This window comes from Haemaphysalis longicornis, unplaced genomic scaffold, assembly GCF_048455015.1.
Source record: "Haemaphysalis longicornis isolate Haplotype H1 unplaced genomic scaffold, Haemaphysalis longicornis Haplotype H1 scaffold_4, whole genome shotgun sequence".
NCBI classification, from domain to species: Eukaryota; Metazoa; Arthropoda; class Arachnida; order Ixodida; family Ixodidae; genus Haemaphysalis; species Haemaphysalis longicornis.
In genome coordinates this window covers 59,509,700-59,534,460 of record NW_027526361.1, presented here as the reverse complement: position 1 = coordinate 59,534,460, position 24,761 = coordinate 59,509,700, and the positions used below count along the sequence as shown (strand labels likewise).

The following is a 24,761-nucleotide window of genomic DNA, read 5'->3' as shown; positions in this document are numbered from 1 at the left end:
ACGTTGGGGATAAAAAATACGCAGTGTCTAGAGTGCAGTCCTTTAGCTCAGCACTGCAGGCCAAGGGCCTTACTGCAGGCATGGCTAGAGCACTATCCGACGACATTCGAATATTTAGCACTATGCTACTCCCCCCCTTCCTTTTCTCCGAACCATCTGTTGGTGTGGTGTGGGGGTTCTGTTTTAGCTCCTTCATTCCAAGGATGGTGGCTCAAAATCAGCTCCTGCCTCTTGTTTTGCTTGTTTCGCCTTGAAATTGAACTACAGTTTTCATGGCTTAGCCCGCAGTTTTAAATGATTGCTTTCTCTTCGTTAGGTCGTTTTACGTTGGTTTAGATTAGGTTACTTAGCTTTCCGTTAGTATGAGCGATGTAGTTCCAAATGTGGCATTTGTTTTACAAAACGCAGGTTGTCCATATGTGTGTCTATTATCACGGCAACCATGAGAATTGCCGATAGTAATTTCTCATGGCAGTTGCCTATGATTGGCTAAGCACGCCACCCACAGATTCGGTGGACAAATATTTCGTAAAAACTCGTTCGACAGCTGCTCCCATTGCGCTGTAGTGTCGCACTTGCTTTTTTTAACCAGAAGGCCCAGGTTCAAATCCAGTAAGGGGGGCTTTTTTTTTTTAGCTTTCAGAATTTCTGAAGTTTTCACTCGCGATTTTGTTTATGCTTTTTTCTTTTTTAATTCTGGTTATTACTATATCAAGAGATCCCCACAGAAGACTTCTGGAATGGGTTGGATGAGGTTTCATATAGATTGAGTGTTGTTGGGCTGGGTTAGGTTAGGTTTGTTGGAATTGGGTTGGATTAGGGTAGTTTATGATACGTTTGGTTAGGTTACGTTAGGTTAGGTTATGTTAAGTTACGCTTGGAGGTAACGTTTGGAGATTATTGAGCTTGGAGGTTACGTTGGGTTAAGTTTGGAGGTATTCAGCAAATTTTAGGTCATCCAGCTTTTTAAGGAAACTGCCGTTAGAATTTCTCGGAGGTCATTCTCACGGCTGCCGTGAGATTAGACGCAGCCTATGCTTATAGTACCGTCGGACGGCACTCCAGACACAGCGTGAAAAATAATGGCCAAAAATCGCGTCTACTTACTTTTGGAGGGTCTTCCTCTCGTTGGCCACAAAATGTCCACTGATGAGGTCCACCCTCTCCCGCACGCTCCTCACTGTGTAGGACCGCTTCAGCAGAATGTTCACCCGGTTCACCAGCTCGAACCACCGGGCAGGTTCAGAGAACGGATTGATGTTGATTACTTCTAACAGGATGGCAATGTCATCACGAGTGGAGAATCGCGCTCGTCCGGACGCATTTTGAGGCAGCGGCTGCGGCGGCGGCGAAGGCACCAGAGCGAGCGCAGGTGAAGGCATGGTCGCGCGCCGTACACACCGTACACGTGGAGGAGAACAACACAGAGAACAACGCCGATTAACTTCGAACCCAAAAACTACTAGGCCCGATCATCACTTAGATCAAATCTTCAACTCAGGAGGCGCTGACGTCTATAGCGGATGTAGTTGGGGATCCCACTTCCGCGTGACTGTGGATCGGCTCTGTTCACCTCCGTAAAAGCCGCTTACGGAGCACGGCTGGCCACCATGTTACGTAAGTTACGGTAACACGGAAACAGCGCAGGGAGAGACGCCGGCCGCGCACGGAACAACTGGCGCATGCGCAGTCGGGTCCCGGTAAACCCGGTAGCAACGGTAGCAACGTAACGAACGTAACGAACGTACTGCTAAAACTCTCTATTACCACAGTCGAACGCGCGCATAAAGAGCACGCGCGTACGGCTTTAGAATGGTCCACCTTAACCCTTTGATGCCCAACTCGAACAATTTTTTTTTCTCTCGCACTTTGTGATTTTTCTAGCATTTAACACCATCTATCGACAGACAAGGATCCCGGACCTTCAAAAATTAAGGCAAAGAGGGCAGCCCGTACTTCCGGTGGCTAAAAAATTTTTGTTTAAGGGTGCCAACTCGCATCGAGCCCGGGTGGCTCAATGGGCTAGTGACAGGTAACCGAAGTTGTTCAGTTTCATTGTTATTAGATACGAAAGCAATACAAATTTTACGTTGTTGTCTTCATTTGGACCATAAATCATGGTGATCAAGGTTCAAGGCTCTCTTGTTCATGTGATATACGGGCAGCCAGTGCCCAGTGTTTCCCAGTGTGTCCTAGTGTCCGTTTTACTGAAACAATTTTTTTTTCTGATTTCATATTTGTGATGTCAGGAGTCCTTTAGGATCATAAAAAAAAAAAAAAACTTCTTACACGCTTAAGCAAAGTAATAAAGTTTGGGGCGTCAAAGGGTTAAAGGGACCCTGCCACACTTTCGATAAGCGCTTTCCCTCTTTCCTTCGCGTCTGGAACCACTGCGAAAGCCATAGTTACCGCCAGCACGGAGCGGCACTGCGTGATTTGTTCGTCGCACAAAAAAACGCCTCCCATTTCTGCTTTGTTTTTGTGGCTTTTTTTTTTTTAAGTTGCTACCGAAAAGCGTTCACTGCTGCAACTGAAGAAAGACCGGCCAACGGCCGCTACATGGCCTTAGTGACGTAATTCGAGCCGTCGAAGGGCGTCAAGACCGTTAAAGAGAGAAAAATCTTTTGAGCGAGTTTACAAGTTACCTGACGGGCACAGTGCAGCAAGTTTTGGCTGAGGTACTTTGCGACCCCTTAATTAAGTACTGAGTGACTTGGCTGACTACGTTCTGCAAGCATTTAAGATTTCAAAAAAAAAATTGAAAAAAGTGTTGCAGGGTCCCTTTAAACGCAAAAGGAAGACGGCAGGACTGGAGGAGACAACACAAGGGACAGGCGATATAGACATCAACTTCCTGTGAATCTCCCGATTACTACATGCATTGCAGCGTCGTATATATGTACTCCTAACGATTCCACTCATTCCCATATCAGCCCAATTACCTGCTCTCGCAGACAGTAATTAAATATGTGTACCTACGGCTTTATTGTGTTACTCGTGATGCACCGACTCTGCAGGAGGGCACTTCGTAAAACGTTCGCAGAAAAACAATTTCCGAGGTTTTAAATATTAGAAGCGTGTACAGCGTCTGACGTATATTATCGGTGATTACAGGATTGCAAGGCCAATTTAAGAGGCGACGTTTTCATAAATAGTCCGCGGGCCAAGCCCACAAGCCCAGGGCCAACATGAGCGGGCGAAGAAACCGGAAGCTGCAGCGCCCGAGTCGGCAAGTGAACGCCAGAGCAACTAAGTAGCATCAGTAGAATAAGTTTCCGGTTCTTTCTTCATTATTTGCAACCAATTCTTAAAAATATACGTACACAACGCAAACCGTAGGGCCAATAGGCGAAGCTAGTTTAGCCAATAATTTTTTTTCAGAGAAATCGCGCGCTTCAGTTTTTGGTCCGAAAATACCACAAATGGACGCCATAAAAATGAAAAGAAAAAAAATGCGTAAAATGTTTAAATGAGTTACGGAACGTGCATGAAATGTAAGCTAATCCAACACCTTTAGCGACCAACCGTCCGCGTGACCCAGGAGTGTCATCAACTAGTATAGGCCGCGAAAAGTAATGGCTTAGAGTGAAGGAGACGTTCCAGCGATGATGCGAAGTACAGTTGAACCTCGTTATAACGAACACTGATATAGCGAATTATCGGACATAGCGAACTAAATACGATCTTTGGTTGGTCCCCTTTTATTTCAATGGCCCTTATTATTTTATAACGAAACTGATACCATGAGCCACGCGCGATATCGGATATATCGAAGAAATATTTCACCAGGAGGCTGAGAAGCTACTTGAAAAAAAACCCCGTAGTCCGAAACTGCAGAAGTATAAAGGCCCTTTTGTTCGTAAACACTGCGGAAAACTCCATCCTGCTCAGTGCTGTACAGCAGCCACCAGGTGAAAATCCCATTCTTCATCAAATAAATAAAGACTCCGGCCTGTTTTGTCAAGTGGACCTTGCTTTGTTGTAATTTCGCGTGCTCATGTTCCGGCTCATTCAGCTTGAAATGCAACAAGGAGAAAGGTAAAGGTTACCTTGTTTATGGGGATGGAAGCCTAAAAAATGCATTTTTGTATCGAGTATTTTTGCGCGAGCCAGATTGTCGATTTGTTACACCCGATTTGTACAACTGCTGTTATAACGGATATCGTATATAACGAACTAATTTGCTGTCCCGATACCACTTCGTTGTAACGAGGTTCGACTGTACGTGCTTCCAGGCGCTCCACCGGGTGCTCCGCTACCATCCAGTCAAATTTATTTATTTATTTATTTATTTATTTATTTATTTAAGAAATACTGCAGGCCATAAGCGCGAGCAGGAGGGGTACATACATCGCACACAAACAAAAAACATCAAAAGCATCTTGTGTACATACTGAAAAATACACAAGATGAGCCAAGACATCGATAGTATCAGTAACTTAAATGACAAAACAAGAGGAACAACAATGGGTCAGAACAGTGAAGAAATGCAACAAGTGAAGAAATGCAACACCTGACGCTCCCCCAGGTGGTGATCATATATAAATTTAAGAAACTGAAGCTTAAAACTCGTATACGATCAAAAGGGGCGCCTGCCAACACTCAGACGTGTAAACGACGGGGAGCGTATACGGTGACGAACAGCAGTCCATACTCCTGCGGAGCAATTTCCAGTGACAATGCGACAACAAAACAATGTCGCCGATTATTCATCTCGTACCGTAACGAAATCAATAAGCTCGCTTAGCAGCAGCTCGCGCTGCTGTAACGAGGCGGCAGGACAGATGACACCAACCATGGCGAAGAATGAGGCACGATTATTTACAGCATTTACAAGCGGCCATGGCCGAGTCCGCTCAGTCTGCCCGCGCCCTCTTCCTCGTCGTCTTCCACGCCGATCTATACCGCCGTGGGGCATTGTCCACGGGTCGCGTGACACTACCCCCCGGGCAAAGACGACTGTCCCGGTCGAAGTCATAGGGATACGACTCGAAGGCGGTGTCGTCTATTCCTTTCGCCTGCGAGGGTCTGGGTCGGCAGCTCGGCCTTATCTTAGCAGTGCTCGATTGCCAGCCGCAGTGGTTCACGCGGATGCTGACAGGTTGAGCGCAATTGCAGAAGACGGGTGCTGTGCGGTTGGAAGTGCCTGTACGGCGTTCAGCTTTGTGTTTGGGGCCTCCGCTGTGCTTGCACGGCGTCACATTCGGGTGCTCGCTTTCAGCCAATTAGGGCTTGCTCAAAACGGACACTTTTGAATCGGACACAAAACGGACAAAACACGAGAATACCGCCCCAGGTTCGTTGCAACACGCGCTTGAACTGGGTATACCTTTAGCGCCGATCGGTAGCCGAGGCACGCACTCTGCTACAGCTTTCGCATTCGAAGAGGAGCCGCCGCGTTTTCAAAGTTTTGCGCTGTGTGCACTCGGAGTGGATGCAAGCCGCGCCTTTCTCGCCTCTGTGTCGGGGCGCCCCTGATTTAGGGCAGAGATGGCCTCTCTCTCTCAAGAACGCCGACAGTCCCCTCGCAGTGTGCGCGCCATCTGTTATAAGAAAAAGAGGAAGATGAGTGCAGGCGACTGCACACGACAACGACGATCCACGCGCTATCGAGCCAGAAAATCTGTGCCATGTTTGTGCAAGCAGCGTGGCAGCGAAGTAACACAAAAATAAACTGCGTACCGATACTACGAGAACGAGGTGCTATAGCCGGTATATATAATTACTTTTCGGAAACATAATAAGTCAGTGTTAAAGGACGCGAATGATCGCGGTTGTCGTTTGCATATACATGCTCTGTGGTGTTCTCAAGCGTTTCCATGGCGGTCGTCACGAAGGTAAAGGAACAAATAACGAAACGAAACGAGCTCGAAATCTTTGTAAGGCCCCCTCGAAGAGCGCCCACCCGAGGCTTGGCAAGCTGCGAAACGCAGCTTTCAACACCCCCCCCCCCCCCCCCCCCCCCACCACCACAAAAAAAAAAAAAAATCATGTTAAACTTGTGAAACGGATGAAATTCAATGTACGATGTCGAAGCGAGGAAACAATATTAACAAAAGGCGTCCAGAGGGACCCACTGCTGTGCGTTTCTGCACTAGAAAGGGATAGAGACAAACACAGGAGTTTGCGGTCATTTTCGCACTGTTCTACACAGATATAACATGCACCTAAAATAAGAATACAAAGAACGTGAACGCGACAAGAAACAATTTCGAACGCTTTTATTCACAGTCGAGTCATCGTCAATCTAGATTTCTCTTTAATGGGGCCATGAAGACAGAATAGAATAGAATAGAATAGAATAGAATAGAATAGAATAGAACTTTATTTCGCATCATTTGCTTTGTCCCGAAAACAATGACACCGATTTTATCGCAAGCTTCCAACAGGCCGACCAACGCTACTGCTCAAAAACATGACTGCCGTTTTTGTAGTGGGCCCTTTAGTTCCCTTTGATCGTATCACTTGATGGCGGACGTGAAGTCAACGCACTGATAACCGTGTTTTTAGTCAAGGCCTCCATTTCGTCACTGCTGTCCATAGAGCGTGATTGTAGGAAATATTTCTATACTAATTCAGATTCTTGGGGCTTAACGCACCGAAGTTATGCCTGCAGGCTATGAGGCGCGCTGTAGTGGGGGTCTACGGATTAGTTTCAACCACCTGCAGGGCCCTTTAACGTGCGCCGAAATCTCGACACACGGGCGTTTTCGTTTTTCCCCTCCATCTTCAAAACCGGCCACCGCGACCGGGATCGAGCCCGCGTCCTTCGGCTCAGCAGCGCAACACCTACGCCACTGCGCTACCGCGGCCGGTGAATATTGTTGTATGGTCAACCTCCAATGTCGATTGGCATCCGCAGCAACATCGGGGCAATGCGCGTGAACTGGCAGCGCGAGAGATTTCTAGAACAGTTCGCTCTTGTAATAAACTGGTGACGCGGAGCCCCCGGGTCTGCCTCTTGCTTACGGCGTGCACCTGCGACCGTCCTTAAAACAAATATTTCTACCCTTTTCTTTTTTTGGTTAAAAAAAAAAAAAAACGTCTTTCGACGATGGAATATGGCTGACAGTGTTAACAAAGGCTACTTATTTTTAAACTGAACCAGGTTGCATTGGACCGTCATGACGGGAACAGATCATATGAGGCCAGCGATACTGAGCGTAGTCTTTTTTTTTTTTTTGAAAAAAAAAAAAAAGAAGAAGAAAAGAACAACAAACAAAGCGGGCGTTGATCGGGCGCAAGAAAGAACGCCAGTAAACGATAATGACAGGCAGACGGCCTTTGTAGCTCACGCTACACCGCTCCACTAACTTCTGAACCGGTGAGCACACTCGCACAGGAGATAACGAAGACAAAGCAATTACTTCCCGCTCAGACCACACGCGACCGCGTGAATGTCCTTTTTATCTCCGCAGCGACACGCGTCTATAGGGCGGCTGTGCGCACACGGAAGCTAAAACGCTATATAGCCAGTACTGCGTGGACCACGGACTATAATAATATATGAGGGCACCGACTCAGCTGATAAGAGAGCGCGCCGACGCGTGACGACGTAGACAAGCATGTTTCACCACTAATTCACGAGCCTCTCGAAAATGGTGCGAATTTACGCCCGAGTTCGTCAACGCGACGCAGCTCGCGCTGCGCTTTTTCGCACCTTCTGAACACTGCCAAACGCTTGGCACGTACAAACTCCGCCGCGATTTCAGCAAGTGTGGCAAAGAGGCGCTTCAAAACGGAATGGCCTCTATTCGCTTCAATGCTCACACCAAGAAGGCTGTTCAGCGAAGCTTATGGGGCTAGAGTTCGGCGCATTTTTAGTGTCCGAAAACAAAATCTCCAGATGCTCCACGGATCTTTGAAGCGCGATGCGTTGGAAAAAGAACATCCAGGTGTGTGTGCTATTAGTACACAATGGCCTCCAAAGTCGCACGCCGTTCAAAACATGATTTGGACCTCGAGCTTATACGCCTCGGCACCTGCATCTTAAGTGGATCATAGTTAACAATAGGCACCTCTTACATATCAAAACGTGACTTCGACCTAAAGCGTGCACGCTTCATCACTTGGATATGAATTCTGAGGTATCAATAGTCACCACTTTCAGGATAACTACAGCGGAAATGAAAGTGCCTGCGTATCTTTCTTAGGGATTACCGCCGTCGACACTCCAGAGAAATTCTTCGTCACTAGACAAATTTGAGTGAGCGCTTGTGTTTGTCGTCTTTCTGTCGTCCTTGTTGAATCGCGTTCGAAGTTTTACCAAATATGCACCAACTTTCCCGCCCAACAGCATGTTCTACTGAAAAACATTTTGCCATCGCGGCTACGGGACCCGAAAAGTTGGAGAAGGCGACAAAAACGCAAACCACCGCCGTCCTTGCCTCATAGAGTCCAACTTAGGCCACAAGAGCCACGCGATATGACGGGTGTCACGTAAAGTGCTTCAAGCGAACGCCAACCGAGGTTGACAAATGAGTGGACATTGGAGCTTATCAATGCATCGCCCTTCAAATTACATCACGCGACACATAGTACATAGCGACGCTTCACGGCTCGAGGCGAAAGTTCTTGCCACGGATCGTGGCCTCCGCGATTTGGCAACGGCGCGCCGCCGGCACCCGATCGCGGAGGCCACGCACGGATACCCGTACCGGCATATCAGGCATCGGGTCCTGTTATCACGAGGTGTGGCATACCGTCTATATGCGGAGGACGCCGACGCCGAAGAGGAGCCTCAGTGGCCGGGCCTTGTGACCCAATCATACTGAAAAACAAAACAAAAACAGTGCTACCTAATGGTGTGATACGGCCGCAATGGGCGTTTGGTGTTCCCTCTTCCAAACTCCCAAAATGGGCGCCAAACGTAAGCGCCAAGACTTCAATTGGTTACCCGCGAGGAACTGCGCAATTCAGAGAAATTGAGTTCCACAATGGCATTTGCTGAAGCGCCGTTTGATGAAACGGCGTGCGATCAGATATCCGGTCCTGTTGATCTGGTGACAACCATCGTAGGTTCCTGCGGATGACTCTCGGTGATTCACGTGCCAGCAAAAGGTGTTCCACTTAGCGATGGCGATGTCTCCTGCAGAGTTAAAAACAGCCCATCGCTGGAAACACGCTGACGCGCACACCTCACGGTTGATCGACAAATTAAAAAAAAATGAAAGCGGCCGCCGAGACTTTTCCGTTAACAGGAAGCCGGCGCACGCCGGTCGCTGTCTTCGCTGCGATTCTGCCCATCCGGTGAGCCACACGGCATCTGCTGATTCCCCCCTTATTCCGCCCAGAAAAGATACATACGCGTACAAAAACGGAGAGACTCGCGGAAAGTACTCGATATTCGCAAAGACGGATACTCATTCGAAACGTCGCCCGCCGCGCGCAGCAGCAGCAACAACAAAAAACCTGGAACACAGAATTCCCAGAAGGGAGCGACACCGCCCCCATTCAAAACGGTAAAAAAGAAAGGGGGTACACGTTAGAGAAACCCCTCTTCGGACATGCGCCCCTTCACTAATGGACAGACGGCAGAACTCCGAACAAATCAAATCAGGCCGCACAAGGACGACGTCCCGAAACGAAACACAGAGCGCTGCCCTGTTGCCGACGGGACATTCGACCAAGAAATAAAATATTCACCAACGTCCACCCTTCATAAAGAAACCAATTGGAGGAAAAGGGGCTTACCCTGGAGTACCGCACAAAGCAATTTTCTTTGACCTGGCAGTATGTGGGTCCCCAGCGAGATTCCGTTCCCTAGTGGGTACAAGCCCGGCATTTCCTGTGAACACCCAGCGCCACCTACTGCATCGCTTGTAGCACTCCTTGTATTCTTTTATGCAAGCGCTATTCCACCTCGGTAGCCTAGAGATCGAATCGTGGGTTCGGGTGAACGCTCCGGGTTCGAGCCCCGACAGCGCTAGCACTTCTTTCAAGACCCGTGATTTTTTTTCCATTGCGAAATGTTCTCGTAGCTCAATTCTGCGCATTATTTTCGTAAATAAAAGTAGTTTGGTATGTTTTAGGCAAATTTAGGGGTGGGACGCAGCATAGATCAACAAGTTTAATTAGCGTTTTGCGTCGCACAGGAAGTATCGGGCTTGTACCTATCTTGAAATGGAATATCGCCCCGGGTCCACGATACGAGTGTCCATATGCATGTAGTCTCCCCTATATAGGCACTCCAACTCCTTACCCACGCGTCAGGAACCAAACGCCAAGTTCTTCATAAATGAAAGTATCGCATCTCTGCGTTTATGTACTTCTCACTTCGAAATACCGCACAAATTCGTCCAACTTGATTTTATTTTAGACCAAAAGTTGAAATTTAAAACGGCCTTATTCGCTGCGACTGCTCGCATTCGAACACCTCTACAGAGAAACCGCTCAGCAGCCCAACGACTCAGTAGCCACCGTGACAGGGACACTCTCTTCTCCCACGCTTCAATCTCACACAGACGTCGCACCTTACGTGGCGGATTTCGTAAACTTTCCACGGTCGTGCGAGGTAACAACAGAAAAAAAAAAACTGGTCACAAAATACAGAATTGGCCTGAACACAGTGCACCACAACACGAAGGAATCCAATCCCCGCGCGCTATACAAGTTTGCTTCACTAAAAAGACTGCGTTGTCCCAACAATGGTACGAATTTTAGCAAAAATTCAAGCGAAAAAAATTGGCTCCAATCCACGCTGTAAAAGCGGTTGAAAGCAAAGCTGTAAACGACATTCACAGCAATTGCCCATGCGACGTCACTTGAATTCACACACGTGGCTCTACGAAGAGTGAAATCAGAGAGTCTGCCAGCCGTTCTTTGGGATTCGCGGGGCGACGTCCCGAACTCAGCAGCGTCGGCGTACGTCGGCAGAAAGAAAACGGAGAGGAGCGTCTACCGAAGTGTGAGGAGGAGGGCATCTCCCTCACTGCCTCCCTGTCACTCTTCTTTATGTATCACCTCCAAAAGGCGCTTCCGTCCTCCTCAGTCACTGAACCAAAACCATCGTCTGTCTCCCCCGTCTCCACGTGTGGGTGTAGCTTAGTCACTAAGACGACGGGCTCTCACTCCGCTCCTCTTCGGGCGCAGGTTCGAACCCTGGCGATGCCAGTTTTTATCTAGCCTGGCTGGGAGTTTCTTGTGGCGCACGCCACGACGAAACCGTTGACAGGTAGAGGTAGAAAGTTTTGTTTTAATAATTGAGATATTAAAGAAGACACATGAAGCAGTGGCGACTACCCAGCGTGCACTTCCCGGCGGTTTCTCTATGACGTCACAGAACCTTGTTTGTGCGACTGGCGGCCGCAGACTTAAAGGAGCCATGAAGAGAAAATGCAAGTTGGTTTTATTCGAAAGATTTCGTGTTTTATAGTGCCCCCAGCGCTTGTCCGGACACAAACGGTGCTTTATTCACTGAGAAATTAAACGATTTAGGTTAAAATTTTGATTTTCCCGCTCAATCGTGCGTTTTCGTGGTCCCAAATGACATCACAGGAACCGACCGCTCTGCAGCCTAGAATACCTTCATTCACGCATCCGCCGTAAAGGGTAGAGACACGTATACGCTGGCGCCGCCATTTTCGGTTGCTCGCTCGCCGCCGAAGCAAGTCATTGTGTCAAAACCGCGCTAAAATTATCGCCGCAACGCGGTTTACTGAAGAAGTTTGAATCATATTGTCTGTTTCGCGTTGCTAGGTCTCGTGGGAAACGAAAAGAATAACGCGTTGAGCCCGTTGGCCCAATTGCGGCGGCACGGGACCGTTCAAAGGTTGTCTCCACCCTGTACAGCGGTGTTGGTTTGTTCCCGCGTTTCTTTACGTTCCGTAACCTAGATGGCGCCACCATACCGTGGCAAGCGTTTGGTTTGTTTTTGCCCGCATTTAAACCTGGCGTGTTTTTGTTCTGGGAGAAAATATTCGTTCACTGAAACAGTGCTCGCTCGACAAATGGGGTCACGTAAGACACCGTTGCTTGCGTCAATCGGCCAGTGTCGTCTGAGACAACCCAAGCCCCGTAGTGCTGTGCAGCTAAACCAAGCATGCTGTGCGCAGTACGAACAGCAGAACGCATCAGTACTTCTATGTTTACATGTGCTTTCGTAACTTCCACGGTTTGTCCCATCATTCTTATTGCTTTGTAAAGAATGTGCCCTAAATTTAAGCGCAAATCGCTCGTTCGTCTAGTTTGTAAGCTCTACCTAATTTGCGTCTGCTTCTGCCAGCCTCCGCCAATCGCAGAGCTTAGCCCATGTGACATCACAGGTTCTGTTGCGGGAAATGAGCTGGTGGGTCGCATGACCATTCCCGTTTTTCCTAATTATGTAGCTTATTTGAGCGAAGTTTACGTTAAAAGTGGTGTCAGTATGATTCTAACGAGACAATCTTTTGAATGAACCAAACTTGTGTTTTCTCTTCATGGCTCCTTTAAACCACCGCCAGTTAGGAACGATATAGGGGCGACCTTAGTGGGGCCTCTGGCTTCGTTTGATCGTACCGCTTGAGTGCTCACGTGCCATTCTATGTTTTTAGGGCTGACTCATAATACGTCCCTCCTGCCCATACCACGTCACCGAAGCTCGATATTTTGAAGTTCAATATTTCTAGGGTATTTTTTTTTCCTTATCTGTTAAAACAACGCCTTTCGTGGCTGGAACGGAGCTAAGTGAATTACCAAAGACTAGTGCGTCCAGTAAGAACAAAGTTGTATCGTGTTTTCACGGCCCCTTTAAGCGCGGTTTTCATCTCCGTGCGAATTAGCTATGCGCAAGGGCTCGCGCACGTGCGACGCAGTGCGCCAGTAAGCGTGCTCTCCTTAGACCGAGCGTTGCCCGGCATGCGTAAAGAGGCGGAAACGTGCACGTAATGCGGGCAATTACGCTGATGGATCCCGCGAGCGGCACTCGCGAGCGGGCAGAGCCGCTCCAGTACCCCCCAAGACACGCACGCTGTCACTTGAAGGCACCTTGGACGAGTTATCCCCTCTCAGGGCCGGGTCGCTACGAGACCGCGCACACACGACGGTAATGAAGCCCTCGCACGAGCGCAGCGAAACTGAACGTAAATACGCCTTTGTTTGGCGCGTTCGCCCTCTCTTCCTCCCGGCTTTTTCTCTTCTTTTTCGCACAGGGAAACTGCATGAGGGACACTTCCCAGTGTAAACGACGATGTTGGTTGTGTGCACCGAGACAAGCCGCTCGTTTTAGTTGGCGTCCATACTCTCAAAAAAATTAACGCGAAACAGCGAAACACGAGAAAGACAATACGAACAGGCACGGCGCTGTGACCGTTCGTAATGTCTTTCTCGTGTTCCGTTGTTTCTGGGTTTTTTATTGGGCGAGAAATAAATGAGGCACGTTGGAAAAACGTTCGTGTCGCTGCGCGTCCGTGTGTCAACAGAAGAAGCGATAGAATCACACGACGAGAGCAAAGGGAGTGCCAGGAGAGGGCTGCCTACGTAACGCTTGCCACGTTGTCATGGAGACGACCCCCCCCCCCCCCTCCCTCCCTCGGTGGCTCAGTAGCTAAGGCGTTGTGCTGCTAAACACGAGGGCACGGGTTCGATTCCCGGCCACGGCAGCCGCTTTTCTGATGGAGGCGAGAAGCAAGAACGCCCGTGTGTCCGAGGTTTCGGCGCACGTTAAAGATCCCCAGGTGGCCAAAATTAATCCGGAGCCCTCCACTACGGCGCGCCTCATCGCCTGCGTTGAGTCCGCGCGTTAAATCCTGCAATCAATCAAAGCAATGAAGACGAGCGAACGGGCGGCGCGCGAGCTGCCCTGCCTCGACGGGTCCAGTGCCTCTAACCACCGCGTTGTAATATCGAGTCTGCAACCAGTGCAGACAGGGAAAAAAGACGAGGAATGAAAACGACGGCGACAAAAGGCCGATACTGGCGGCTAACCAAAGAAGCGAGAGGCACCCAATGTCACTGTAAAGCGAGCAAAAGTGGCCACGGAGACGGTTACAGCGCTAAGCACGTTGGCACGGTGTGCGAGATACGTGCGAGAAACTCCGCGTCGCGTACCCCTGAAGCCGCCGCAGGGCGTGATCACTGGGCCGAGCCTCAAGCTCGTGAGGGAAAATGGCGATACGCGTACGCATTCTTAGAGATATACACACATGGTTCTTCAATCATTTTTTCTATTCTCTCAAAACGTACCAGCTCACCCAATCTACTATTTTCGCACTGCACATCACGAAATACGGCACTTAGAACGATTAGCCCATCACACTACCCCTCTGCCCCCCGCCCCCATTTTTTTTTTTTTCATACGTATACAGAGCTCAACCAAAACTGCAGACTACGAGCCAGCCAGTGGAACGCATCCTTCTCAAAATGACACGCACAATAAGGCGCGTTTCCTTGGACTGTTTGCAAGCGAGCACACATCAGGAACAGTTGCGCACGGAAAAATAATTTTTGCGCACCATCGGAGTTTCGCTTCCCTTGGTACGCATGCACATTGCCCAACAAAGTCAATTCAAGATATTCAAAGATATTCAACAAAATATTCAAAGTCAATAGCAGTGTATTTTTTCTGCGGAGCGCCTTCGTATGAATCAAAGTGCGCGTTCAGGCTACGCCAAAGAGAATATTTCGCTGACTGACCCAATTGTGCGCCTTTTAGCGACTAGATTAAAGTACCCTACCCAAAGCGGAACAGCTGCAAAAAAAGCCTTACAAGGCTGCAAGCACTGGCCTTTGTACTTTTGTAAAACACTACGTACAAAAAAAAAAACAAAAAAAAAAAACGCCTGCAGTCTAGAGTAACATAGCTGTGTCCCCGTTCCTCACAACCCGATAAAAAACACAGACGCCGGTCAACGCCGGACGGCGGCTTTTTCGCTGAAGTGGCTGAGGAATTCCCCAGTAGTGCGTAAGCTTTCTAACAGCATCCGCCGCTCTTTTGCAAAATCCTCTTAGGCTTTCTTACGTGGCGTATTCATTTTCGTGGGTCTATCTTTTGTGTTTGTTCTGCTTTGGCCTCGAGACGCCCCTTCTTAACCCAAACGGCGTCCTTTCATTTTTACGTGTGGGCGTCACAGCAATACGCAGAAGCGATGTGGGAAAGCCAAGTTCACAAAGACAAATCGCTGATTCCGGTACTGATTACGGCATTTCTGGAGACACTTTTCCAGAGTGAAATATTAGTGGCCATATCAAGGTATAAATTGCCTGGGCCTTCTATAATGCGTAAGCCTAAAAATGAACTTGACTGATAATTAGTATTAATGACTCTTAAAGTGACTATTAAGTAGTCACAACACAGTCATAAGTAATTGTAAATCGCAGTAGCCAGGCGTAGTCATAGGGCATTGTAACTAATACCTCCATAAGACCACGTGTGCAAAGTATTACGTTACGGATGCACGCAAGATTTGCCGGAGGGTCGCGGGTTCGTTTCCCGGCCGCGGCGGCCTCTTTTCTGATGGAGGCGAAAAGCAAAAAACGCCCGTGTGTTCGAGATTTCGGCGCACGCTAAAGATCCCCAGGGGGTCAAAATTAATCCGGAGCCCTCCACTGCGGCGCGCCTCATCGCCTGCGTTGCGTCCGCGCGTTAACCCTACAATCAATCAAGATTTGCCGGAGGACGGGGCCCTCGAATGCTTACGAATTAGAAGCAATACAACTCTCAGGAATGTGTTGTAGCGGCCATCAATAGTGTTGAACGTATTGGGCTGTGGTTAGATTCATGTGTTATACTTAAAGATGATATCGTGGAGACGCGTACTCGGGGTTACTGGTAATAATGAACAAAGCAGAACACCCCCACACAAACACAAAACACAACAAAGACGGCTCGTAAAGTACACCTTTTCGGTGCTATAAAACTCATTTTAACCGTTTTTCCCGAGTTACGGTTTTTTTTTTATGTGTTCGCCAAACTACACAGCCAGCGAAGCCGAACGCCGGCACGCCAGCGGGACTACGAAACTGCGCTGACATCGCTAAGGCGCTCGGCGGGGTCAGCCTTTTGCGCAAGAAGTCGGATTTACGGCAGGCCGTTTGCTCGCTCCGCTGCCAACCGAGGTGATTTTTTTTTTTTTTCAGTATTTTCACAGATATTTTCAACGGCGACCGCTTTGTGAATTTGCTCCTATAGGAACACTTTCCTATGAGCAAATTAATATTATTGCTTCATTATTGTTATTGTGCGCTTTTTATTGGCGCAAATCTTAGCCTATAGTACCCCGTAGCCGTGCGTGTACCAATGTGCTTGGTACTTGTATCATACAAAAGGAATGCGCTCCCGGCCTCGTGCCATGCCAGGCAACGTTACTAGAATAAGCTATGCCAAGCGTCACCTTTCCTCCATGGGCGTCAACACTACATCATAAGCTGCCGCTAATGTATTCACTGCGGGAAGGGGGGGGGGGGGGGATTTTGAAGTTACACTCTTGCGTACCTTAAAAAACAAGGCACAAAATTCATATTGCGAATACACCAGTAGGAATTAGGTTAAAGAAAGCAGAAAGCAAGCATAAATATCTGCTCTTTACTGCTGCCGCCCGCCATTTCCTCCTTCCGCCGTTTTGTTTATGGCCCAAGAAGACGAAGAAGCGCAGCCGGCACGGTTCCTGCTTCAGCTTCTTGACCGTTTGTGTCGCCATTCATCGTCGTTTTCGCTCGCATCACCATAATGGGGCTCTGGGGACGAATTAAAGAGGAAATTTATGCTAACTGGTTGTGCGAGAACTGGACGTGCTAACTATACCGCAAACAGGCGGGAAGGAGATGGAACGCATTACGAGGGACGTCTTTTCCATAGAGAGAGAGAGACAGCCTTTAATAGAAAAGGATGACCACTGGTCACGATGGGGGAAAGGAATGGGGAGGGAGGGTAAGAGAAAAAAAAAAAACAAATAAATGCTGGTTGTTCTCAGTAGACTCAATAGTGATCTCTTGTTCGGATCTAGTTAGTGTGTAATAATTATTAGGGAGCATTATCGTTACAGCTATCGGGAAAGTGTACACGCCGATGTTGCGAATGGGTCCGTATGGTACGTTCACTGTTTCTTGGCGATGCCAGGATTCAACGTTGGGAAATGACCGGACTGCTTTTTACGCCACGGAAGAAGGTAAGCTCGATGAGTTTGGATAAGGTCAATAAGAGTGGTGATAATGATGATCGCCTTTTTTAAGGGCTACTCGGCCGTGCCAAGAAAAATGGCTGCGGCTTAGCTCAGCTTTCCTCGGATATGCAAAGCAAAAGCTTAGCTTAGTCTGGTTGAGTCTTGGTTTCGCTTGGTTATCATTTCATGTAGCTGTGTTGCCGACCACGGCTCAAAGCCGTTCGGTCCCGTGCAACGCTCACAGAAAGAGGCCCGGCCTCGCTTTCATTCGCGACGAACGCGGCGTTCCTCGGTGACTGGGCGATAAATGCTCTCTCTCTCTCTTCGTCGGGAAGAAGACGACTCACGTAGCCCGAGACGACCCAGTGGAGCATGCGTGGGAGTCGGCGGGGTTGGTCGGCTGCCGATCAGCTCAGCGCCCGCAACCGCTAGTTGAGCAGAACGACTGAAAACGGGGCCTTGTGCGCAGCGCCGAAAGCGGATCTGGCGAATCACGCGATGCGCTTCGAGGGGTGTGTCGCAGGAGGTGTCTGCGGTCAAAAGGTGAAATTGCGAATCCGCGGCGAAACCGCTGGACGATAGTACAGCTTTGCTTTCAAGAAGTGTTGTGTATACAGTTGTAAGCCGCTTGTTTTTGTTATATGCAGTTATCTGAAATTGTGTGTGGCGCTAATAAGTAAAATGGACTATAAAAGCAATTAGAAGCATATGAATTAGACTGGGAATTAAATCATGGTGCCTCGGGGAGAGTGCTTTTAAAAAACCACGGCAAGTTTCAAGAAAGAGCCCCCAGCACTGTCCTCACTGAGGAGCAGGCTGCCGTCACATGCGGTATAACCTTAAGAGCAAAAATAAAGAAAAAAAGAATGTACGCCAACAAGGTAGTCTAAAGCTCCTTCAAAATTTTTTATTTCTTCATCTGAGAGAAAGTGCGCTAGGTTCTGTGGGATGTGTCGGCGAAATGTTGGCATACTTCCGTTCCAAGCTCCATAAGCTCAACTAACACATGGAGGACAGAGCGAGTTCCTCCACATCTAGCACAAGTTGGCCTCGGTGTTTTGTTCAGATGCGCAAGTATCCCAGGTGTGCGCAAAGTTGTTTGGGTTCCAGGTTAGGGACATGCAATGTCTCCATTGTTAAAAAATGCAGAAGCAGCTGCTTCCCTGTCAGCAGCCTCGTTTCTTGCTCTTCTACCACTGACTGTGATTTGGCGCTCCATATAGTACGCTGACATGATAGTCAAATACTAGAGGCATTTTTGTTACCTAAACTGGCTGCACTGGTGCAAGCAGTGCGGCATGTGTTCATTTTTTTTTTTTACTAATAGATATCCCCAGTAGCATTCTGCACTGGTCTGCACGACACAGCACTAATCTGCACCAGTTCAGGTAAAAAAAATGCCCCCACTGTACTTTTAAGAAGCTTTCCTAAAGACAGAGCTGTCACCACACTCTGAGGATCTACCCAACCAAGCTAAGTATTGTGTGCTGTATGTCTTACAGCCGTCACGATACCATGTGCTCCACCTGTAAAGATTCCCAAGTTAAAGGCCAACTGCACTCAAATTTCACCTCGGCCAAATTTGTTTTTAATGCGTAGTAAGTACCCCCAAATAAGCTGAGACACAAGTGGCAGCCCCGTGAAACGCCTCGTTAATCAGTCAGAAGCGTTTAAAAAGGCTCCGCCGCAGACCACTCTGCACCTGCCGGCGGATCGCGTAAACAGCCATGACGCGCCTGTGACGTTCCAGCCTACGGTGGCTTTTTCCTCTGGCCAGCCACGCAGCGGGAGAACCGGTCGAGCTCTGCTGCCCCGTGCGCGCGTAGAGCTTGCGCGCAGACATTCTCCCGAACTGGTGACCGTCCGGCCGCTCGCTGGACGGCTGCAACGTCACTGCAATGGCCGCGCTCTCCTCGGTTTCGGTTTCAAAATCGCCGATTTTTGCTGGCCGCTTGCGGCGTCCACGTGCGTATTTCAGCTGTTGTATTTTGCATGTTGCTTTCTTTTTAAGCAGACTATACGGAAATAGGGTTTTCAAGAAGTCGAAATTTTGAGTGCAGTTGGCCTTTAAGGTTCAGTGGCTTTAAAGCACAAGGGTCAGGTCTGTCAACAGCATATGATGCTGCCAAGATCAACAAAAGGGCTGGTTGCATGCTAAAGGAGGACAGTTTATGGTGCGTACGTTTGTACATTAAGATTCCTGAAACAACTTTAAGTGGATCTTGTTGAAATTATGAACACATGACGTGCTCCGTAAGTCACTCTTTTGACAGCACAAGCCATGTTCAAGCATGCCTGGTGCTGTGTGCCACTGTTGGATAACCGTGAGATCGAGTGCAGCATAGGTATCCATTGTTTAAGCTCGGTGGTACCCATTTTCACACTACTATGGCTCCCCGCAGGTACGCCAAGTGGCTGGATCCGCTCACTTTAGGCCATAGCAGTGCTGTTTTCAATGTAGGGAGTGGATGGACTTGGAGGTGGCACAGAAGTAATACTATGAACTTGATGTAGTTCAGGTTTTTTGAAGGGCTATCTGAATCCTTAATTATGGTAGATGGTGCTCAAGACTAACAGATCTGCTTAGAGTTTGATAACGATGGAGATCGTGTTTGGGCAGCCCTGTCCTTCAATCCCAATAGCAATACCGTCAGAGTGTATGCCAAATCATGCAGATAAATCTCATTCAAGTTGATGGAACATTCGATCTACTGCCAAATTGAAAAGTATGGGCCCAAGGATGGGCCCCTGAGGGACCACCAGATCCAGGTAGTATGTAGGAGGAGTCCATCCAATCTGGGTAACACGAAGACGAAGTGGTCTACTTAGGAGAAACTTGTGTACTATAAGTTGAGGCTCAATGGCTGAGGAGCGGTTGTGCTAGTTCCTTTACTATGACTGTCTAATACACTCAATCAAAGGCTTTACAAAAGTCCACTCTAGGACATGGTCTGGTAGACCCCAGATTCTAGATTATCTGTTGGTTACCCATCTGAATAGCCATAGACAGTCCTGTGTTCCCAAATGGGGACAAAAGCCTGTTTTGGCCAGGTGAAACCACGGGCTCATATATTCTAGATGATATGTTAGTCTTGTGATGACAAGGTGCTCAGTTAATCTCCACAGTGTACAGGGGAATGGAGGTTTGACGGGGTTGAGACTGAAGTAATCAGCGATTGTTCCCAAGTATTACTAATCAGCGCTAGCAACTGTTTTTTTGCAATGACCATTAGAAGCTGAGTGTTTCCATTTGTTTCTTCTTACCACTTGTCTGAGCAGTTGTTCCCGCGGGGGATGCAGTTTGTAAAGTATAGCGTAGGCATTGCACAACAGAAGAAAGACACTGTTAGTAGAGTTCAATTTCTGCTACAAGTTGCATTATTAGTTTCTGCCCAAGCCCTTTCTGCTGGCTCTCCATGCCATTTGGGGATGTTTACAAAAATCTCCCAACTGCAGACAGGACATTTTCCCTGCCACTAATCACAGGACAAGTTGACCCAGGATAAAGTATTTGAAGACACATTTATTGGATAAGACGACTTCACCATATCCAACCAAACATTCTCATAGAATGGCAAATGTTCTATCACGTCTGCTCTCATTTTGACAACTTGCCCGCTGTCGCGATAATTGAATGACGAGTATGTTGGTCAGTATCTCGGGTATAACACTGACAAGCGCGTAACCAGTGTTCCATGAAGTGCGCAAGTGCTGCGCTAGGTTACTTAAGTCCATCAAACCAATTACACCACAGTGCACTGCCATTCGGCTGAATAAGGGATTGTTTTGTTTGGAAGTTTCAGGGCCGTGAAATTACAATCAGTTCCACATCACACGTTGGCTTCGTGACGTTGGTATGCGATGTTGGCATTCACATCATGGCTCGGGGTACCGCTCCCTATAAATAGTAGAACCCCACTGATACGTTCCCTGTCCATACGGTTTTACGGTTACTGCTCTCTCAACTGTGAAGAATAAAATGGTCCATAGTACGTTTTCTCGGATAGTACGTTCCTCGCTCACGTTTTTTTTTTTTTTAACGTATCAACGAGGTTCTACTGTACTAAGCTCCAAGGCTCCAACGCATACAATCGTAAAATTCCAGCCGTGGAAAGCTACTATCGACCGTGGGTCGATGGTCGATAGTACCAGTTACAATGGGATGCCGGCCAGAGCAACCTGCGACTTTTTTTGAAACGCGATGCCACAGGAGTTGCAACGGCCGCGTGTAAGGCAGCGCTACAGCCAGTAACAATAGAGTAACCGCGATAGCTCTCGTTAAGCACGATTTTCGGAAGTGCCGACAAACAGGGGCTCCGCATAATGTGAGCTGTTCGCGCGAAAAGACGTGGAGTGACATAGAAACATACACCGGCGTAACACACGCACTCCCTCCCCCCTTTCGGCAGTTCTTACCATGCACACGGGCGCACAACTGTTATTACAGCTGATCCGCGCGGGCCAGAGAAAACCGGTTTCTACGGGAAGGCTTCGAGGAGCGCGCTCATTCTGCGGAGCGGCGAGGAATCTTTTCGAAAACATCTAAAGAAAATCCGGCACGGGAAAGAACGAAGAGAACGGGATGATCGCAGCGGTAGCTGGCCGTAGCCAGCATGTTGCAAAGGGGGAGGGGTCGACCGTCTCGGGTATGCCGTGTGTAATTTGCGAAGGTGAAACGCTTTCCGGCAACACCGCGCTACCGCAACAGTGCCGCTGATCATGTCGTGTTTCTTTTTCTTGTCTGAGGTATTTCCAAACGACGTAACAATAGTATCGGATGTTGCGGCGCCGTGACTGCGGAGGTTTCGCTTGCACGGCCTGCATCGAACTGTCAATTCACTCTGCAGTCTCGGTCCAGCGTCCAAAACTTTGCTCGTTAGCTCCCCTTTTCCCTTTACCAACTGTTGACTAAAGCAGTGAAATTCCTGAAAGATTTCACTCCAGCAATAGTGCAAAACACAGGCAGAAGCTGCGCAGCGGCCCTGCTTCGACGAGACGGCAAGAGCCGCCCGGTTTTGGCAACGTTAGTCATACAGGCGCTGGGTGGGCGTTCGTCGCCGGCGGAACGGTGATGCGAGTGCGTAGAAAACGAATCGCTGCCCATATGAGAAGACGGCGGGGGCAGAAAACGCGCCTGCAAGCTTCCGCCGAAGCTCTTTTTAGCCGAACCGCTACGAAGCGCAGCGGCGTCTCTAGGCCTCGCCCGCAGCTACGGGCCGATTTTCTCGTCTACTGGGCTCGCGCACGACTCACCTTCGATGCAGACGACGTGCTCGCGGATCTGTTGAGCCAGCAGTGGGTCCGGAATCACTTCGAGAAATTCGTAGATGGCATAGATGCTCGGGTGGACGCTTTCGAAGCGCTGGATCTCTTGCCGAATGGCCAGAGAGTTGTTGTAGTACGGCTGCGTTCGGTTGTTCATCGCTTGCGCTGATCATAAGGCCACACAACACTCCATTGCAGCATCCAGTAACCGCACGCTTTACACACAGGGGTACACAAGCACCATCTTCGGAACAGCAGTCTGCAACGGACAGAAACACCGGCGCCGAGCCGCCGAGCACGCAGAGCCCCCTGAAAGAAGCAGAAACGGCCGCGCAGCGAGCACACGGACGCAGACAGACGCGACGCGAGATTTCCTGCTAAGGTTCAGTGAGCACACGCGACCGTCACCGCCACAGAATGGGAGAGATGCTCATACACGCCGCTTGGAGGCTGACCATTCGCTTGTGCTACGGACTGTGGCGCCATCTTTGACCAACGTTTAGCTCTAAAACAGTCTGGGTTGTTTGTTTGTGCGATTCTGCGATTGTTTTTGAAAGGTGTCTCGTGCTTGAAAACTGTTCTGGCAAATAGTTTCCCCATGTCTCAAGTGCTTCTGTGCGATTTCATAACAATTCCGGGGCTGAGCTACTACTGTCGGCCTCGCGTGCGCGAGAAGTTAGAGATTGTACGTTCCCGCGCGCGTGTGCGCCGTGAAAGAAATTGATGGAACAGACATCGTTGCGAAGTCCCATTCTCAGCAAGTGTCAGCCGTGTCCGAAGCATCGGATAATTATCGCGCCGAGAATGCTTGCGCCGAGAGGCGAAAACGAAAGCAGACACCGGCGGTCTGCCGAGGGGACCGGGCTCGGATCACGAAGCACTCGAAACCACCACCGCCGCAGCGACCGCGGCCGGATGTTTACACCACCGAGCGTGTATGGTGCGAGCTTTGGACTCTCGCGTGGTGCGTGTGTGTGCTGTTCGCCCAAGGGTGTCGTCCCACGCCCGAGCAGCGCGTCAGACGTCTTCTTTGAGTGCTCCTCCGTCTATATATGTAATCCCAGTTTTTTCAGTTAATTAAACATCTTTTTAAATTCTCAAACCCCAGTGTTTTCCCACTCAATATGAGCCACGATCAAGCTGACACAAGGGAAGGTTATTTACTGCGCCAATTCAGGTCAGTAGCCAGCGTTTACCACGGCGCTCCACGACAGAAGCGTGTCTGTGTTATTGTTTCCTCTGTTCGCCCAACCACACTACAGTTACTTTTTCGGTTGCCCTTCTTCAGCTCGGTTGGTGTTGTCACTGATTAAAAACGGATTCCAAACGTTATTAGCTTATGACAAAGTAAGCGCAGTTCACACAGTTGGAAATCTGCTGTGGAGCTGCGGTTGTCTTTACGAAGATTTCGTTTAGTTTCGACTTGTATCTTGTGTGTAATGTTAGAGTCGTATAAACGGCTAATTGTGATACAGTTTGTTCAGGCCGTTCAGAATTCTCCAAAAAAAGTATTTCCTCCTCCTCCCCATCCTCTGCTTAAACAATAGCAACCTCAACTTTCAGAGTACGCAAAACGCATTAAAGAAGTCAGCGCGAGTGAATGCAACCTTGCCTTTGATAGCTTTCCACGCTCTCGCTTGGAATGCGAGGTCGAACTCTGTACACTTCGGGAAACAAAGTAGGGCAGCGTCTTGACATTGCTTTTGGCATCACCCGCGAAGTGCTGTGAACATATTCTTGTGCCGCCTTTTGGCATCCATTCGGTGCTGTGAATGTCGCTAAAAAAAGGTTAATGCTGATAAAACAATTGTGGGGGAAGCCGTAATACTTTGTGTTATGCAAATACTACGACGGCATGCGATTCATCGCATCGCGCGATGTGTATGGAACACTGAATGCAAACATTTTAGTTTTACGGCCCTTCGTGTCTGTGCTGCGCATAAACAGTCATTGTACTCATAATACTCCTTCCACTGACAAAAAATGTCATGGCTTTCTTACTGCTATAATCCATTTCTTGCGACGCTGCCCGAGAAACCTGTACAGAACGATGGCAGGCTGCCTTCCGCGATTGTGGCAGTACTTCACGCAGCAGTAGCGGCGTGGCCACTAATTCTTTCCTGCAGCATTTTGATCCTTTCGGATACTGCAACTTGCAATTATAACTATGTTTCTTAAAAAACTTCCGCCACACAACGTCGAACCGCACGTAGCGCGCGTGTTTTTACGTGCGCTGAACGGCCGGTCGCGACATCCACCGACCCGGAGTTGCTAAGCGGCGGCGAGAGATGGCGCTGCAGTCGCGCGCAAACTTCACTGTCCGGTGCGTGGAAAATTAAAAACTGCTGTTACTGAAAAACCAAAGAGCTTCTTTGGAGCCGTTCTAAGAGACCAGCACGGCGCGACGGCGCCAAAAAACAG

At 48.9% G+C, this 24,761-nt stretch overlaps 1 protein-coding gene across 1 annotated transcript; it reads right to left on the bottom strand.

Moving 5' to 3' along the window:
- Positions 1 to 8,763: 8,763 nt before the first annotated feature.
- LOC144178778 (uncharacterized) lies at positions 8,764 to 22,841 on the bottom strand. The gene is made up of 2 exons (XM_077706889.1): positions 22,329 to 22,841; positions 8,764 to 9,088 (listed from the first exon to the last, which is right to left on the bottom strand). Exons 1-2 carry the CDS (start codon positions 22,495 to 22,497, stop codon positions 8,916 to 8,918), a joined length of 342 nt encoding a protein of 113 aa, XP_077563015.1. The 5' UTR covers positions 22,498 to 22,841; the 3' UTR covers positions 8,764 to 8,915.
- Positions 22,842 to 24,761: the final 1,920 nt, after the last annotated feature.